General features: G+C 50.1%; 3 protein-coding genes across 10 annotated transcripts; 2 read left to right on the forward strand and 1 right to left on the reverse strand.

Moving 5' to 3' along the window:
* Window positions 1-456: 456 nt before the first annotated feature.
* Window positions 457-6,540, reverse strand: LOC105700304 (double-stranded RNA-specific editase Adar). Of its 2 annotated transcripts, XM_012426019.1 has the most exons (8): window positions 6,167-6,540; window positions 6,036-6,091; window positions 5,895-5,955; window positions 4,680-5,510; window positions 4,176-4,561; window positions 3,802-4,096; window positions 3,510-3,700; window positions 457-3,400 (listed from the first exon to the last, which is right to left on the reverse strand). In XM_012426019.1, the coding sequence occupies exons 1-8, from the start codon at window positions 6,225-6,227 to the stop codon at window positions 3,302-3,304; spliced, it is 1,980 nt and encodes a 659-aa protein (XP_012281442.1). In that variant the 5' UTR covers window positions 6,228-6,540; the 3' UTR covers window positions 457-3,301. The 2 variants fall into 2 exon arrangements, with proteins under 2 accessions (XP_012281442.1, XP_012281441.1); XM_012426018.1 differs by having other exon boundaries at window positions 6,036-6,540.
* Window positions 6,541-9,318: 2,778 nt separating this feature from the next.
* On the forward strand, window positions 9,319-11,767 carry LOC105700258 (general odorant-binding protein 83a). 6 transcript variants are annotated; one of them, XM_023434485.1, is made up of 5 exons: window positions 9,319-9,433; window positions 9,697-9,754; window positions 10,643-10,840; window positions 10,915-11,013; window positions 11,367-11,767. In XM_023434485.1, exons 1-4 carry the CDS (start codon window positions 9,386-9,388, stop codon window positions 10,983-10,985), a joined length of 375 nt encoding a protein of 124 aa, XP_023290253.1. In that variant the 5' UTR covers window positions 9,319-9,385; the 3' UTR covers window positions 10,986-11,013; window positions 11,367-11,767. The 6 variants fall into 6 exon arrangements, with proteins under 6 accessions (XP_023290253.1, XP_023290252.1, XP_012281356.1 ...); XM_023434484.1 differs by having other exon boundaries at window positions 10,915-10,999; XM_012425933.2 differs by having other exon boundaries at window positions 10,935-11,013.
* Window positions 11,768-15,821: 4,054 nt separating this feature from the next.
* On the forward strand, window positions 15,822-17,145 carry LOC105700269 (S-adenosyl-L-methionine-dependent tRNA 4-demethylwyosine synthase). 2 transcript variants are annotated; one of them, XM_012425947.2, is made up of 5 exons: window positions 15,822-15,999; window positions 16,223-16,276; window positions 16,382-16,444; window positions 16,681-16,821; window positions 16,951-17,092. In XM_012425947.2, the coding sequence occupies exons 1-4, from the start codon at window positions 15,983-15,985 to the stop codon at window positions 16,805-16,807; spliced, it is 261 nt and encodes an 86-aa protein (XP_012281370.1). In that variant the 5' UTR covers window positions 15,822-15,982; the 3' UTR covers window positions 16,808-16,821; window positions 16,951-17,092. The 2 variants fall into 2 exon arrangements, with proteins under 2 accessions (XP_012281370.1, XP_012281369.1); XM_012425946.1 differs by lacking the exon at window positions 16,681-16,821 and having other exon boundaries at window positions 16,951-17,145.
* Window positions 17,146-18,065: the final 920 nt, after the last annotated feature.

Genomic DNA, 18,065 nt, shown 5'->3' on the forward strand with positions numbered 1-18,065 from the left:
AGAGAAGCGCCATCTTGGAGGGCTTTCGGTGCGCACCTCGAATGATCGGGATTAACCAAGCCTTAACAGGGATTAAGGGGGCCCCGAAGAGCCGCAACGATCGACCCTAGGATCGACCTGGGGCAAGAAATGCGCGTGTACACGGTACAAGGGGCGCTCGAATACCTCGAATAGATCACTAACGTCTTCATCTCCCTTCCTTGACTACCTCCCTAGTTTCGTTAAAGTAAAGAGTCCCTAGCGAAGTCTTGGCCCGTCCCTCCGCATAGCGCCGAGCCTCAGGGTACCCCGGAGGCACGCTTAAGGCGACGTGAAAGTGCCCTCAAAGTGCTATACCGTTCATGAAACTTTTCCCCTAACAGGGTGTATCGAATAGTTTCTTGATAACGTGAATACGGAGTCCATAAAGAAGGTCCTGGCACCCATGAATTTCACTTGAAAAAAAAAAATTAAAAAAATTGGTTCATCGGTATTTTCAAAATTTCTCATAAAATATGAAATTCCATGAGGGTCAGGACCTTCCTTATAGCCCTCGTGTTCGTCTTGTAAAGTTAGAGACGGTTTGGTATACTCAGTTTGTGGAAAAGTTTCACGAACGACCGAGCTTTCGGATGGCACTTTCGCACCCCCTTAAGGGTGCCCCATGGTACCGCGACTAGCCTCCTCCATCTAATCCCTAGACGAGGCACTGTTACCAACTTGGGAACACCCTGACGGTGAGCAAACGATTAACAAGCTGCGGAGGCTCGTCGGGGTCTCGAAAGCGACTACGTCGCCCGGGCCATCGCGCGTCGTTATCCTGGAGCCGTGGGTGTTATCACCTAGCGATACTACTTACAGAGACGTGCAGGAAGGTCTCCGAAAAAGCGTGACCGAGAGGGATTCTCCCAAAAATTAAATTAACATCCGAATTAACGTGAAATCAGGTACACGGCCTGGTAAAAGAAATCAAAGCCGAAGACGGGATGTAAAAGGCGACCACATCTCGGGCCTCATCGGAGACCTTCCTGGCGGCGTGTCCGCTAATTACAGAATGTCCACGGTCCACGGGTATACATCCCCGTGTCTTAATTGAGAAATACCTAGTTATTAGGTAACCTTTGGCAATACCTCTACGGCATCGTTAGTACCGCTGGACTAATCGGCGCTCGATCGACGTCGAATACAAACTCGAGCGTCCAGGGTGGACGCGGAAAAAGTAGGGAAAAAATAAGAAGAGGGGAAAAAAGAACATGGAAAATACCGCAGCCGAAGGTTCTACCCGGGCGCAAAAGTGGACCGACATCGGGCAGTGTGTCACTACGGCAGAATTGCATTAGTAATAATACTGGCACAGTGAGGCAATAATCTTAGGACTCTCTAAGCGACTAATCGAGGTCCAACACCTCGCGCTTCCTGGACTCTACGTCGACCTAAGCGTTCTAGCTCTTTCTCCGTCGCCGCCTCGCGGGTTCAACTTCTCCTCCTCGAGGATATACCGTATACGAGACGATCGACCTTGCATAATTACAGGGATGGGGACGGCGATCGGTGCATCCGCGTGCACTCCTAAGCATAACGCGACCGTGCCGCTCGAGCGAGAAACGAGAATCTTCAGCGTGGAGTAACGAGCGTCCTCGGGGCAGCTCCAGAGGGGAGCAGACGCGACTCCCCGAAGAGGAGCCCTCGCCGATTCGCTCTGTCCCGGGACACAATTGCTGTACAGGGTGCATCACTTGAATGTACATTCCGAACGCGTAATGGACCACCCTCCTGGTATGAATGCCTAGCTCGAACAAACGGCCTGCAGCTGCAGGCGACGCTTCATTTCTCTACCTTCTCCCCCTTCATCTTCCCTCTCCCTTTCGGACATAAGCAAGACGGAAATGGCGCCCGTCAAGGAGAAACTAACACGTCTGTTCATCGCGGGATAAAATGGAAACAAGGGCTCGGCTATCTCGATATCTCTTTCCCCTCATTTCGCGCCCTCTCCAGGGACGGCAATCCGCGCTCATACATCGGTAATATCTCCGTAATGACTTTATACAACGCATTGTTTGTCTCGCTACGAAGCGTGACGCATTCGCGCCATCCCCGATAGCTCCGGACGAAGAGGCAATCTGCGGATTCCCTCGCGTTCCCGGACCTCGCCCAACCTTCGTTACGGGTCACAGCCTTCAAAAAGTGTTACCGAACGCACGATATATATATATACGTGTTATATATGCATATGTATGCCGTTTCAAGATAATGCGCCTCGAGGTTCCTAAAGCACTAGGGAGTACATGTCGCGAGGCTAAGAGTAGAGACTCGCGGCGTGTTTCGAGAAACTGCAGCTTAATAAAAGTCCGAGCTCCCTTACAGCGGCCTAAGCTTCGCCGTCTACCGGAAGAACCGCGCACCACGGCGAGTGGAAACGAAAGGAGGAAAGTTAAGATACCCCGAAGAGTCAGTATTCGGATTTCTGGGATCAAGTTGCGATACCGCTAACCGAGAATCCTGGTAACTACGCTCTGGGCTCGTGTCTGCTCGCGACGGGGTAGCGCTAGCGGTTAAAAAACTCATAAGAACCATGAGGGATCCTGATCCTCATCGAGTACTAACGAGCGCTCGGGCGCTCCGAGTGTAGCCCCGGTGTCTTCATCCCGGTGGATCGAGACTACCACCCAACGATCTCCTTTAATTCCTACGATTATGTTAACGCCGTTACGAGGCTAATACAAGAGATATGTGCTGACTCGTGTAACTCCCGAGAATCGCGACAAGGTTTCTCACGTAACGCGTCGAAACGAACGCAAAGTCTAAGGCCGCTACGCGTTTTACTTCTCGTGTTATTCTCCGCCTCCCTTCCCACCCCTCGAGAGGACCTACGACGAGAACCTAAAAATCCTGCCTTAATATCCCTATACCAGTCTAAAGATTCGTCGAAAAAATTGACGAAACGTCCGGCGACGCGGTGCCGGGAATACGTCGCGGGCCTAGCTGATAAAAGTGGTCTACGCGCGAAACGGACGATTGCGGCGGCCTCGTCGTCGTCGTCGGTTGCCGAAGACTACCTCGAGGACCGACACTTTTGGGCACTGGTTTTCCGCCGAGCGTTCCGTTCCTTGTGCCGCGCGCGGCCGCTCTTCAGGGCCGGCTCCGGCTTCGGGGCCTGGGCCGGGCGGCGCGCGCGAGATCCTACGGTTTATGCTTTACTGGTGCCGAATTCTGCCGAGACGTGACACGCCGAGCGAGCGGTCTATTTTACGCTAGGAACTTCGTAATCCCTCGCCGCCCGGTTGATGGATCCCCGGGACAGTCCCGAGACCTCCTCAAGTAGTCACATGTCGACCTCGAACATGTCCTGCTCGATCGGTTTCTTCACCCAGCTGCCCAGTTGCGCCCTCACAAATGCATCCTTCAGCTGGCGTTTAGCAAGCTGAAGAATAAGAAAAACACCTCATAAACAGATTCCCGACATGAATCGAACAGCTCTGTTGCATCTTCGTGGGGTACTCCAGGGCCCCAAAAAAACAAAATGGACTTACAGAGTAGTCCTGCACGGAAGACTTGGCATCCAGATAGATGCGGCACTCGTTTTGGTCCGCGCTGTCGATAGTGCTGAGCTTCCCGAGGAGGCTGAAGAACTTCCGGAAGAGGCCTTGCTTGGAGATCCTGGAAGGCTTGCCCAGCTCGTCCTTGCCCGTCGTGCAGTTGATCACCTCGGCTTCCGGCTGGCCTGCGACCAGCGAGATCCATTATCGAGAGATGTACGAGGGTCGGTTCCTCGTGCGAGTCTTGCCGACCTATCGAGAGCGATTTCAACCGCGCTATACTAACCGATGGTCCAGTTAACGCTATAGTTAGGTGCCTTCCCTGGCTGCCGTACTTCGGAAGACGTGATTAAACTCATAAGCGGCTTGTTGAGTCTGTACGGTGGAGGCAGGCCCTGGATCGTGTTTTCGAGGCGACCGCACACCGCGCGGTACATATGACCTGGGTTCAGCAGGCTGCCGAGAACGATGCTGTGGAAGTAAATAGGCTCGATGAAGTGGCTTAGGAGTGCACCTTGTACGCCAAGTACGTTCCATCGAGCTATTTTGTCCGAACACGACATCGTCAGCAGTCTCTGGCCCTGGAAAATAAAAAACAAACGAGAGTTCAGTGACCCGCCGATGAGGGTCGACCTTGATCGCAACTTCGTCAGGGTGTACCATAAGAACGCCGTCCCAGGTCTGGATGCCCTCGCTGCTTTTCACGGGAATGGTTCCTTCGCCCGATTCTATCTTCGTCCTCAACTGGCCCCTGGCTCGTCGGTTGGGATGCTTGTCGACGGACTCGTTCTCCTCGTGGGGCGAAAAAATCCTCGCGTCGCCGCAAGGGGCCGTGTTTATGTACAAGTGGAACTGAATACCCGGCCTCACTTTGAACCCCTTCTTCGCGGAATCCAGGATGGACTCGTCGCCCCTATTCTGGGCGTGCAGGTCCAGCTGATGATATAGGTACTCGCAGAGACAACGACGAGCGACCACTTCCGCGTGGCAGTCGTTCAGGGCGCTCCCACTGACGCTGAGGTGCTCCCCGGAGACGCACTTGGTACCTGGGGAACCAACGGAACGGACCTTAAACCGGGCTCTTCGACATCGTCCTACCCATCCACTCGGCGTCCTCCAACTATACCTAGGACCGAAGGGGATTGGGAATGTACCCTGCCTTACCTGTCGTTACACAGATTAATTCTGCATCGGAACCCATCGTCTGGACGATGCCAGCGAGAACCTTACGTCTGGCGTGCTGAGGCTTGCCCTGCATCAGCTCGGTGAACTTCTGGTTCACCATTTTCCCAATCTTGTCCGCCAGCATCTGCGGCAGGTTCATCTGCTCCTGCCAGTGGACAGGACTGGAGAAGTTCGGCACTGCTCGTGCTGGCAAAGGCATGCCGAACGAGGAGCTATGGACGTTCTTCAGCTTCGCCAGAGCAGCCTTGCTTGCCGCTGCCTTTGCCAGCTTTTTGCTGGGTCCGGTCCCCTCAAACGTCTCCCCATCGATCGTCACTGCTATTGTAAACTTTGCGTAACTCTCGCCACTGTCCGAAATGCACTTATACACGACTCCTGGGTACAGTTCGTTGATCAGGGCGACCGGCCCCTTCTCCAAGAATTTATTCGTGTTCTTTGGCTCTTGAGACACCGTCTTGAATGCGTTAACCAGATGGTTGTCGCGCTCCGTGACGTCGCTCGTGAAATCTGGCTCCAACGGGATGACCGGATGACACGTATTGATAGCTTGATGTACTTCCGGTGTGTTTCTGAATTGCACGATGTTCCTTAAAGCGAGTTCTGCGGCGGCATGCTTGGCCATCTTCTTCGTGCGACCCTTTCCTTCGTACGTCTGTCCATCGATCTGTACCGCTATGGTAAATATCGGTGCATGCGTAGGTCCGGTCTGACCTACCACTTTGTATACGGCCCCTGCCTTCAATTCGTTCAATGCACATACCGCGTTCTTTGGCTGAGGATTTTTGTGTCTCTTTTTCGCGCTCGGGGCACCTGAGAAAAATACACAAAATACCTGAATCGTAAGATTACACCCAACGAACACTCAGAACTACGGTACCTTAATTTATAAACAAAACAAAAGAATCGTACGCTTAGACCAAAGAATACCAGAACCAAAACTCATTCAAACCATTAAACCCGATTAAAAAAAATATTGAAATATATCATAAAACACAAACAATAAAACAAACAACCAGAAATGCAACCTTCCTAACTACGACGATCTAGAGATCGCAGCACACGATTCGTTCGACTTTTGAATTAAAAACAAATACCAACGTCGTTTAAATAGTTTCAAAACATTCAGACAAGGTCTCCAGACAATGAGGAGGACAATCCAGGCATCAACCCATGCGTGCACCATGAAAAACTGACCTTCGCCATCCGAATCAGCCGGTCTCTTAAGAGCAACCTGCGAGATGCTGGACTGCTCCATCTACAAGGAGAGCGTAATGAGTCGAAGAACCAGTGGCAACAAAGTCTCTCTAAAAATAACCTTAATTGGCTGATACTCACCCCAGTCGAGGGCCACCCCTGCTTCCCCTCCGCAACGGCGGCCGCCGCGTTGCACCCTGCAAACCGCCGAATAGGAAAGGTGAAAAATGCAGGGCCGCCTGCGAGGGAAAAATCGATCAGGGCCGTCGTACCTTGCATGTTCTCCCGATTCTGGGCCTGCCTGCTGTTCAACACCGCAATCCCGTTCGACATGATGGACTCTCGGCGGATTCCTAGAGACACTCGGCGGCCCTAAGAAACACCGCACTTGCATTGATTTCGATTATTCTCGGCCAGCCGATGTCCGCAGCGCCGCCCGCCGTTCCGCCGCGCGACCGACCTAACCTAGCCCTCGTTCGCAGTCGGACGCGCAAACGGCAAGAATTCCGCGATGCCAGGAGCCGAGTCTCGCTTCCTCGCGGCCAGGAACACGGGACGGGGTCACGGAAGTACCTTAAGGGTCGTATCTCTGCCTTCCGTGTCGTGATTCGGAATAACGAGCGCCCTTTTCGCACCTGCGCGCGAGTTTACGAAACCGAGACCAACGCCGCGCTACGGCGAGATCTCCGCATTCCGTTGGAGCCGGCGATTGGCCCCTGCGGCGTGCCGGGAAAACAAGATGGCGGCCGCGTGAAAGGAAGAGAGACAAAGCTACCTCAGGATCGAACTTGAAATCAAGGCGCCCCGATAATGACTTCCGGCACTGGAATTAAATACTTTCAGATATGAAAAATGTCAGGCAAAGGATTAAGAAGAAGGCAGCACTCGATTTTTGCATGTACTTATAGAAAAGGAGGAATAGACCGATGCAAAAGCGAGCCGAAAGACAGCGTTCCTCTCGAACCGCGGTCACGTGACACGGAAGGACAGAGAGATATGCTCTCCGTACGAGAGCGAGAGAGAAAAGAATACGACAAGAGTCAGGATCGAATTTACAGCAAGGAATTCTCTCTGGTAAAATATTGTAATTACATTGAATAGCATGGAAGTGCCCCTAATTATTTAAATTCCTAACCTTTAATTTCCAAGACATACCGCCTGGATTATAAATGGAATCAGATGGAATATAAACCCCGAATCCTGCGCCGCTCGTGGCAGGACGCTCTCACCATTGAAACATTGAAACACCCGCCGGTAAATTCCACCCCGATGATAAACCTTCGACTGATACGACGGCGGTAAAGCTCAAGCCTAACCACCGGAAACATCTAAGGCACATAAATCAGCAGGAACGGCCGCCACCTGCGCCTCACACCTAGGATACACCCAGGACAAGCCCCTTCCCGATGATCCCAGTTTCGTGCCTTAACAGCCCAAGATACGAAAAAACCGTCCAGACAAATCTCCTTCCCCGCATCTTCCTTCATAACTTTTATTCGAAACGTTTTTCTCTGCGGGGCAGCGTTAACCCAAAAACCGGGGCTCATCGCCGCGCACCTCGGTCTGATTAATCGCGCGCTACACCCACTTGATGGGACGCGACGCATCCCCCGCAGCGCGCAAAGCCCTAGGACGTATCCCACTCTCAGACACATTATCTCATTACCGAGAGTACCGAGAAGCTTTAGACAACCATCCCGACCATGCGAATGGGGCGCTCGTTATCCCAAGACGCAATATCCAGGCCGTAAAAAGGACGTTACTCGTCGGGCAAGGATCGCTGCTGCAGACCGTGTTTCAAAGCAAAGGGCGGCCGCCATTACGCCGCGATCAAAGGAACCATTAATTCGCGCGATTACCCGCTAATTGTAGCGATCCACGTCGGGAACGAGAGGAAAAAAGGGAGACGGAAAATTGCCTGGCGAGGCGACCTCGTCGGGGAAATTATAAGAGGCCAGGCTCGAGGACCTTTTCTCTGGGAGTCGGGACGACGATGAGGCACTTCCTGGGACTTCCAGCGGCCTCCTCGGCTGGCTGAGAGGACGAAACTTCCGATATCATAATTCCCCCAGCTTTGTACGACTCTTTCTAGCCCGACTCGACTAATCGAGCCGCCTTAATTCTACAGAGCCTGGCTTTCGACCGAGTGGGGTGGCCCCCCGCGAAGAAGTTCTGCAAGAGGCACTCCGCTCACCCCGAAAGTAAGCTCACCCTCTTCTCGGCTGTCCCTTGCACTCTCACCTGCGGCTAATTACTCGCAATTGCAGACTTTTACCGCTACGAAAGGGTCTTCCATAAATTCGGCCAGCTCCCCGACGACGAGGAGTTACGACGCTACCTGGCCTGCCTTGCAGTGCGGATGAACCCGGTACACCTGAATCGATTTCTCATTCATTAATCCAGAAACAGGATGTGACACAAATTCGATAAATTTACGGCGCCATCCTTGTTGAAAGTGGAGTCGAAAAGTCCCGTACAAGTTCTTCATTACAGTGCATGGTTTCTCTGTAATAATTCATTCAAACGGGCTAACGAGAAAATTCGCTAATGGGTACAATTTCCTGATTGGCGGTTTCAATTCATTATTACAGGCGATGTACGCACTGTAAAGAAAAATTGCGTAGACCTTTTTGACTCAGTTTTCAGCAAGGGTTGCAATGTGTAAACTGTGGCCATCGATTTTATTACGTCCTGTACTTTCTTTTTCATTTATTTGGTCCATTCATTACAGCTTGCACTTGACGGTCAATTGTCCCTCGACTGGCGCCAGGCCAGGGCAATTTTCCCTGAAAATAAAGCTTACTAGTGCCCGAAACAAGGTTATTAATTACTCAACGGTCGAATTCGATGGATCGATGTTGGGTAATTTTTAGATTTAATTTCGGATTTCGGATTTCCAGCCGTGGACAAGGATCCATGCGAGAACGCGAGTGCCCATAAAGGGACAGCGACGCGAGTACGAAAATCAAACGAATTGTTGCATAATAAATCGTAATAAATTAATAAAAAGTGACGTCGACATTCCGTTTTTCAGGCCCTCCAGAAAATCGAGCTATTATCAACGAATTTATCCGCGTGGAAAAGCCTTCAATAGAGCCGAAAGAGAGGGAATAAAATCATTTCGGGATTCACTCCGAAAATGAGGCTGTAAATCGCGAGGACCGTTCCCGCCAATAAATACTCGATAAATTGCACATTCACAGTTGCAGCTGAGCGCATGTCGCCCCGTCCTCGTAAATCCAACTCATTGACGCAAGTTAAATATTCCCCTCCAGAAAATCCGGGAGAAAAAAAGAAAAGGCCCGAATCGGCCGACTTTTAATCGCCGTCAATCGCGACACGGATTAGGCCGGACTTTTACGAGAGAAGGCGTAATGATCGATGGCTAAACTCCCGGAGGGCTTTAAAACCACAATCGGCGGAGTAGGTGTTTCCATTCGGGTTGAAAATTCATTCCGCTGGAGCCGAAGCGAGCTTACCGAGTTTCCAGGATGAGGGCGGAATTGCTTCTCTGGGTTTTCGTAGTCCTGGCCCTGTCGGTAAGTCCTTCTTATCAGAGCCGACAGATAGACCCATGAACTTTAATTCTTCAACAAAACCATGCCCTAGGTCCTAGCATGAGATAATAAAATCACGCCCTGTTCGATTAAAAAATGGATTTTAGTTGTGAAAAAAAAAGGGAAATTCTTGAATCTTCCCTATGACGAATGCACGTAACCCCTTAAGGCTGTGCAAGCTCGAGGGACTTAAACTTCGACTCGTGTTTCCTCAGTCCAGAGCTCTATCGATTTCCTCGTTGCAGATGCCTGCGAGGGCCGATATTCGCCGAGAGTGTAGGAAGCAATCCGGCGTTTCTTGGGGTAAGTCGAAATCAAGTAAATAAGCAATGCCGACAGGTAAGGGAGGCCCTTAAATCCCAGGTGGAGGCGCCGAGGGCGCCCTTACGGCGGCGATCCTGTTAACGAGACCTCCGGCTTGCGTTCCGGCGTATCTTTTTACGGGGCGTTTTCGCACCCCGTTACGATACGGCCCATAATAACGGGCGTTATCGAGCGCCGCAGAAATCGTTAATTACCGGCCTCGAGAGCCGTAAGGCCGACCCCGGACCTTTGTCCGCCCCGCGTTTCTCGCCCGGTCAAAGGAATTCGACGTTAACTCGATTTTCGATGAAAATCCAGCGCGGTTTACATGCCGGTAAAGGGGCGCATCCGCTCGGAAAATGAGGCGAAAAAGGGGAAAAATAAACGCGACGGATACCTGCACTGTTGAAAATAATGCAAGCCTGGAACATATCGACCGATCCACCCTAGAGAAAAAAAAAAAAGAAGAACTGGTTGACACTAAGAAATATTCATTGTACCAACGAAACCACGTGGTTGAACGCGCCCGAATAACTGTCAGAATGAGTTAAGAAAATTCCCTTAAACCAAGGGCATTACATTCTTTTTTTTCTTGACATAATAATTGTTCCTTAATGTTGAATATGACTCAGCCGATGGTATATTTTCCTCGGTCAGCCGATCATTTTTTTTTTTTCTCAGGGCATTTTGACAGGAATTCTACTTTCATAGAATACTTCTATGAAAGTAGCCGGCGGATGTTGTTGCCTTGCAAAAATCAGCGCTTAATTGCCGAACTCCGATCGGATCCTGAAGGATCCCTCGGTGTTTTAATAAGACGAGGTAGTCGAGGCGAAAACGGCTCCGGTGCTCCAATTAGCGGCTAGATAGAAAGCATGAACTTTCCAGCTGCCCTGAAGAAACTCAAAGCCGGCGACTTGGAAGTAACCGACGCGAAGCTCAAGTGCTACGTCAAGTGCTTCATGCAGAAAAATGGATTGGTGAGCGAGACTGGCGACGTCGACGTCGAGAAGGCGGTCAAACACTTCCCGGAGAACCTGCAAAAGGACGCCAGGAACGTCCTAAGACGCTGCGTCGATCGTCCCAGTGAGTCTCGGAAAAAGAGAAAATGAAATTGCACCTAACGACCTTCCCTCAAAAAAAAAAAAATAAAAAAAAAGACACGCATTTTAATTTTCAGAGAGCACCGAGCCCTGCGAGAAGGCCTTCCAGGTGGCGAAGTGTTACATGACAGCTCATCCCGAAGTACGAGAATTAAGGTGATGCGAAACCCTTACCCCAGTCGATTCGGGAAAAAAAAAGAAGAAAAAAGCAAATTTCATTTAAAATATCCGATGAAACTATCTAAAAAAACATTGCAATTCGACTCGTGAGTACAGAAAATATGTCTCGACGCTTGCATAGATTTAAAAAAATTGAGACGTCAAGAGTGTAGAAATTGTTCCTAGGTGCTCACGAGTAGGGTGGAGAAGAAACGTCATGTCGATCGATGAAATTCCCTTTAAAATAATATCCTAGAGTTCTACCCGACAGGTTTTGGGGTTTCGCGCGGCCTTAAAAGTAATTACTATAATTATTTCTCTAAGCGCCCTTAACCTCCCTTCGGTTCCAGGTCTTGAAGCACGTGTCCTTCGTGTAAGCCCGCCGTTAATAAAGCCGGAAAAGCCTCGTCATTTGTGGGGATCGATCGATCGAAAAATCGGCCTCGTCCTTCGACGTGGTCGCGTATTAACACGTGGACACGTGGGCACGTATCGTGTACACGGGTGTGCGTGTATCCACATGTGGAGGCAGAGCAAGAGGAGCCACGGTGCGCTTCGCGGACCGTGAACCTCGCGCTTGGCTCGTCCTCTCGTACAAAGGGGAGATATTTCACTTACAGCATCTTCGACATGGCGCCATACTCTATGTCGGGGACACTTCGACAAGAGAAACCTGATTCTCCCTGCCGATCCTCCGAGCGTCCCGGCGCCCGAAATCGCTCCTGGCGAGTGTCAAGACGTGGCCACGAGGTACAAGATAAATGCATCCTGCAGCATCCCTGCACTCAAATCCGGCCACTAAATCTGGCAGCGAACAGGGCACCTGCATTACTTTACCAGTGCCAGAGGAACGAGTACTTGCGGAACGAATAAATGCTTCAGCTAGACATTTTAGCGCTTCCGAAATTTAAAGATAATAATTCCTTCGATATTTTTCTTTTTTATATTTTTGATATGGGGAGCACGGGGCGAGAAATAGAGCGGCCAGCAGGGCCAATTACGGGACTCCCGTCTTCATGCGAGGAAAAAATCGGGAACGGGGAAATAATTTTCCCGAGGGTCCTGCTGACCGGGTTCATTTTCCCCTTTCCGGCGATCGCTGCCACTCTGGCGTAACGAAAATCCCTCGTGGTCTCTGCTGACTTCGAAACCCCGAGGGGTGACACTAATTAATCGGCCATTTTCACGGCATTACTTTCCTCCCGTAATTCCTGGAGGCCGGTGGGTCTCGAGTATCCAAAATGGCGGCCGGGATTTACTCCGGTCGAATTTTCACCCTCCACCCTAGCCGAAAGTCGAAGCTTCCCAAAGGACCCTCGAAACAGGGAGGAAGGAGAGCTTACGTTTACGTTTACGTCCGCATTTCCGGACTGGAGAGGGTTGTAAACCGCGGTCTTATGGGGTCGCTTTTCGACCCCATCAGCACCCCCGTAAGTCATCTCTCCAGCGATCGAGCATCCCGGGTGCACCCTTCCGACCCTTAAAATGCATGAAAAAATTCGACCACCCGAGCATGACAACATTTCAACCCCCAAAAAAGAAACTGATTAAGGCGATATAAACGCGGCCTCTGAAAAACCCCGTTTATGAAACATGTCTCCAAACTGGGTGTACCGAATCCTGTGAACACGGAGGCTGTAAGGAATGTCATGAAATGCAAATTTTTCTACGTAATCTTAGAAATGTCTTTAAACGAATCTTTGTGAAAGGGGTCAGGACCTTCCTTACAGTCTCCATATTAAAATTGAAACGATTTGGTACACCCGGTTGGGAGAAAAGCTCCATGGCTATTGATGGAGGTGCCACCTTAAATCGTCTATTCGAGGTTTCCGGGATTCAGGATATTTTTTCCTCGAAATTTCTTCGGATGGCCTGCGAGCTTCTCCGCAGCGTCCAACTTTGGGGCGGGCCGAGGGTCAGTTTTCGGCAGCTTTTGCAGCCCTGCAGCGAGCTGACCCAATTCCGGAACGGGAAAAGAGCGAGGAACAGCCGGGTGGGGCGACTCCCGGCTTCGATTTCCGAGCTTGCGACCGCTTTTTCGGCTTCTCCGTGAATGCAATGTTTAAGGCCGCGAAACCCGACGAGGACGCGTTTCGTCTGCCCCCTAGGTTCCCCCTAACTTTATCGGGTTGCCCCACAAGTTGATGGATAAATCCCCCTCGCGGTGAATTTCTCCTCGAGATATTTTCGCAAAATGAAATTCGTCCACCCCGTCGAAGGAGATGAATTTTTTTCTACCCTTGCAAATATTTCCTACAACTCGAGATGATATTAAAGGCGCTGGAAATCAACGATTGGACCTGCCAGATAAATATAGGCCGACTCTTTCATATCGCCTTAACAAGGAATATAAAGAACGAGGGGAACAATTCCTGAAAGTCAAGCTTTACGACCGCGACGTCTTTATCGAGGGTCCCTTTTTTAAGGCCCGTTTCTGACGATTCCAATGTGCCTCGCGAGCAGATTTTTTCCTAGGGCATTCGAATCGACCATTACTATACGAGTCAAATCGCTGGCAGGAGGCCAATGCGACGTGTTAGCACCTTTTTGTCAAGAGACAAATCCGATCAGTGATGCGGATTGCAGTGCATGTGCAGCGGCCCGCCGTGCATCGACCGATGCGCGTTAACATCGCCCCACGAAGGATTCGGCAAAAAGAAAAAAAGGAAAATAATCCCTTCAAAAAAGAATTATCAAAGTGCACCATTTTATATCATAACTGGACCGGAGTGCCGCGGTTCGGTGAACCTTGCATTCTGCATCGGTAGAGAGCTTGAAACGTGCATATTAAAGATAAAAAGTGGTAGTTCTCATTTATCCCAAATACTTTGAAATTTAACCAAGAGATGTGTGGGCATTAAGCGCAGAAATTAAGGCCCATGAAATTCATCTTTTTTTCATTAAGAATAAAAAATTGCTTACAAGGGAATATTTAAAAATGAGATCTCATGGGCCACGTGGGAAAATTTCGAACGACTTGATACGCTGATTTACGAGATAAGTGTCAGAAATGAGAGCACTTTCAGATCGCCCTAATGACCGCATTGGGAGAGTCTTACGGAGGGTAATGAAAAATCGTTAAGCACGCTCGAATTTCGCCTCGGTCTTCGATTTTCGATTCATCTCCGGGTGATCACTTTTCCGTCCTAATTAAAAACTTTATTAATGGAACGCCGACCCGGCGAAGCTCGACGATATCCCGTCCAGATGCAATCTAAATGTTAAACCAGGTGCCGGGGCTCCTCCCGAAATCTCTGCACTCTCGGCTCTCCCTCGATAGCCGAAATTACCCGCGTTAAAATCGACAAAACCCCCCAAAACCGAGTAAACCCATCGGGTCATTTCCTTCCGCCCCTTCCTTCGATTTCCGGCGCGCCATCAGCCGCGTTCTCTTCCGTGAAGCCGACCAACCATGGACGGTACTCCAAGTCCACGTAACAGAAAACAGTCCGCCGACAGGGGAAAACGTTTTTCCCGGCCCGAGGGGCGCAAACTTTCCGGCTAACTCACTAAACGCTCCGCGATAACAGGCTTATCAAGCGCGTATGTACAACCGGAAGTCCCGAGGCCAAGCGAGAGTACGTAATGTACGAAGAGATCAGCTGATCTCTGGGGTTCCTTCGGGGAGAAAATGCTTTTTCAACGGTTGACGATGAGCCCGGTCAGAAATTCGCTTTTTCAAAGTCTGAATGGAAAAAAATGAAATTGTTACGAGTGCCGGTCCCTGCCTAAGGACCTCCACATTGACGTTAAAAAAAAGAAAGTAGAAAAATGTTTTAAAAAACGTTACATTGAGGGCTGAGGGCGTTTTCGGTTCCTTTGTTGGAGGTGTCCCGGCGGTTTCACCGTCCCATTAACAAAGTCAAGAGATTCCGGCGCAGATTCTGAAGGACGAGGGTGGACGTTCCTACAGGAGCCGGGTTGGGACTCGCTTTAAAAGCAGTCCATGTCCAGCGGCGTTCCGGCCATTACGAGGTGCAAAATGGAATTCCGCTGACGGAATTACGGTGGACAGTGGGTTGCTCGCTGATTGGTGGGCTTGCGGCCCCTCGAGCGTGGGGGAAAAAAAATCAACCCGGAATCCCTGGGGCCTCCACCTTGCATTTCGCCCCTTAGGAGCAACCCTTTTGAAATATTTATCAATAGAAGGACTTCTCGAACTCTTCCGAAGCTCGTTAAGGAACTCCCGGAACTCCCCTTTGAAGGGATTAAAAAGGGAAAAAAACTTTGGGAAATCGAAAAGGACCTGGCTGGGCAAGATGTCCTGGAACGTTCCCACGCACAGAGTCTTTTCGTTTGTTCCCACCTTTATGAAACTCCTTATTTTGTGAAAGCCACCGTAAGTTCGTACGTCATGGAAGAGACCCCCTTCGGAGAAACAAAATGCATTGGCTCTTACTCCTATCGTACTTTTAGCAGCCCTTTTAAACGTCTTTTAGTTGAAGAAGATCGGACCGCTGCCAAGAGACGCCATACTCATACCTTCTTTTATGATCGCTTTTAGGTAAAGGGCCACTTTTACGAATTGTAATACAACGTCGGAAATAATGTGAGGACTGCGTTAAATATAAAATCGGGTGAATGAGTTCTGGGGAGTTGAAAGTGGGAGAAGTGAGCCACCCTTACCGAAGATGCAAAGTCGAGCCCGAGGTTTGAAGTTGGCTTTCCGAGAGGGGGGAAGAGCCGAGGCGGAGGCGGCCTTGGGAAGAGAGACACTCCGAAGGGATGATCGGCTGAAAAGAGGGAGAGGGAGGAGGAGAAGAAGAGACTTGGCGACGGTAACAGCGCAGCATCGAATTTCGTCAACAAGGCCGCCACCTTCGAGTTCCCTCCCCGGCAACGTCGACAAAATCATCCGAGTTCAAAATCACGGTGGGACCCTCTGAGCGTCGACTTCCGGTGCTCCTGGATCCCTCAGAGATCCTCGAAAAAAAATTCCCAAAGCTCCCCCACGAAAAGGCACAACATGTGCGACCATTGTTCGTAAGTAGACCGGATTCCCGAATCGCCATAAAAGAATCCGTTCCTAAATGCCCCTACCCCATGAATGATAGGAGGAGAAAATAATCCGAATCTATTTTTTAAAGGGTGACGTTGACATACATTTTTATAAATACATTTATGATACGATAACGTTGGGTAAAATTGCCCAACTTCCGTTCAAGCCTTCGTATCGACGAGTCCTGATTTTTCTTTTCTTCCCCAGGAAAGTCACATCCCAAAAAGGCTACTCTGGGCAAGTGACGTGCAAATGCGAACAGTGAGTACGATCCCCTGTCCATTTCTTTTTCTTTTTTCCATGCCAAAGAAAATATCGGGAAGGGTTAAGCCATTTATCCGATTATTTGTTAATCGTCGTTTACAGCGGAGACAAGAAGGACGACGATAAGGACAAAGACAAGGACTCCGGGGGATGCTGCAGTAAGAAGTACGGAAACTCCACTTGTCCCTCATTTCATTATCGAGATTTAACCCCCACGTTTATGGAAAATAGAGTATATTTATTGTTTATATTTTTGGCGTGGATAGTTTGTATAAGGGGGTGGTCGAATATCTTTCGACGTTCGAAACCTATATGGCCGCCGCCAGGATTCAGGACTCGATTTAGCCTCCTCACCCATGAAGAAATATCGGCCATTAATGAACATTCGACTACGTGTACAGAGAGAAAAAAAATGGCGGGTGTTGCGGCTCTAAGTGCTGCGCAGGTACGAAGGAGGAACGAGGAGGTTGCTGCACAGGAGGTGCCCCAAAGGAGACCCGGAAGAGCTGCTGCGGTCCTGCCAAATAGATATTTCGGGATCGGTTAGTACCACACCATGGCGGCCATATGGGGTACCTCAGGAAATCCAAAATCTCGCCCTTTGAACTAGCGAAAGAAATTCCGAAAACTTTTCCTAGCCCCCCCTTTCAAAGCGAATACTGGATTTCCAGAGCGAGGGAGGTCTCCGGAGGTTGCTGTCAGTCGGGATGCTGCAAGGACCCCAAGGAAAAGAAGGAGGCTCCTGCAGGGGGCTGTGGCAAGGAGCAGAAGAAGGACGCTGGGGGGTGTTGCGGGAAAAAATGACTTTTTAGTAATTCGACGACTTACTCCTACTCGGTTATGGACCCTCAGGACTTTTAGATAAACCCAGGAATTATGTAACAATTCGATACGATATTAAATTTTCTCTCTCCTCCCTTAAAGTCGGTTCGAAGGAAAGCTCGAGAAAAGGGGAGGCAAGCAAGGGTCCGGAAATGTTGAATTCGTCCTGGAGCACGAATGCCGCGATTGGGGTTGCCGCCAGGACACGGATTTCAGGAAGCAGGGGGAAGGCGATTTCAGGTTTCCGAAATAACGTCGCACCCACTGGCTTTCCGGCCATGCCATAGGAATGGCCGGAATGGGATATCGTGTGGACGTGGAAACGAGCGGACCACCCCCTGGGGTGAACCACCCCATGGGGGGAGGAACGCACTTTCCTTGTATTCTTGTCACGGACTTCGGGATGCGATCCGCATCCCTGATGCACCGATCGGAGACCTTTCGATTTCCTTTCGGCCCCAAGGGTCGAAATTCCTCGTCTTCGATATTAATGCACTTAATAAATATGATACAATAATTATTAAATTTGCGAAAAGAGAGCTACGAGACCAATAAGCAAGTTTCACGGGAAATCGAGCTAGGATGTCACAACCAATGGTTAGGAATAATTAATTTACCAATAAATGATAATAAACTTTGATAATAATAAGGGACAGGAGTCTCGAGTGAAATTTCCCTCCCGGAATTCCTGGCGGGGGTCCCGCGGGACGCGCGGGGTGGTCGGCTGCAGTTTTGCTGGAAATTCCGATAATAAATCACGGGAGAGTTGGAAATGATTTCGAGAGGATCGATCCGGGCTCGTGTCGCGAGGGAGCTGGACCGTGAAAGAAGCCTACGAGGAAGATCACCGTCTCCGAGAGGCGCCTCCACCGTCTCCGCTCCGGCCTATAAATCTCCGAATAAAAAGTGACTCCGTACCTCTTTCTCTCAGCTCAAGGGCGAGATAAAGCTGTCGATCGATGAG

This window comes from Orussus abietinus, unplaced genomic scaffold (assembly GCF_000612105.2).
Source record: "Orussus abietinus isolate OABI.00-Male unplaced genomic scaffold, Oabi_2.0 scaffold18, whole genome shotgun sequence".
NCBI classification, from domain to species: Eukaryota; Metazoa; Arthropoda; class Insecta; order Hymenoptera; family Orussidae; genus Orussus; species Orussus abietinus.

Bases quoted from the DNA above. Each gene is read 5' to 3' on its own strand.
- LOC105700258 (XM_012425932.2), top strand. From the start codon at position 9,386: ATGAGGGCGGAATTGCTTCTCTGGGTTTTCGTAGTCCTGGCCCTGTCG. The intron at 9,755-10,642 runs GTAAGTCGAAAT...TGAACTTTCCAG, and splicing joins GCAATCCGGCGTTTCTTGGG to CTGCCCTGAAGAAACTCAAA. The intron at 10,841-10,934 runs GTGAGTCTCGGA...TTTAATTTTCAG, and splicing joins ACGCTGCGTCGATCGTCCCA to AGAGCACCGAGCCCTGCGAG.
- LOC105700304 (XM_012426018.1), bottom strand. From the start codon at position 6,227: ATGTCGAACGGGATTGCGGTGTTGAACAGCAGGCAGGCCCAGAATCGG. The intron at 4,562-4,679 runs GTAAGGCAGGGT...TTGGTTCCCCAG, and splicing joins ATTAATCTGTGTAACGACAG to GTACCAAGTGCGTCTCCGGG. The intron at 3,701-3,801 runs GTTAGTATAGCG...CGCTGGTCGCAG, and splicing joins TAGCGTTAACTGGACCATCG to GCCAGCCGGAAGCCGAGGTG.
- LOC105700269 (XM_012425946.1), top strand. The intron at 16,277-16,381 runs GTGAGTACGATC...CGTCGTTTACAG, and splicing joins GTGACGTGCAAATGCGAACA to CGGAGACAAGAAGGACGACG. The intron at 16,445-16,950 runs GTACGGAAACTC...CTGGATTTCCAG, and splicing joins GGGGGATGCTGCAGTAAGAA to AGCGAGGGAGGTCTCCGGAG.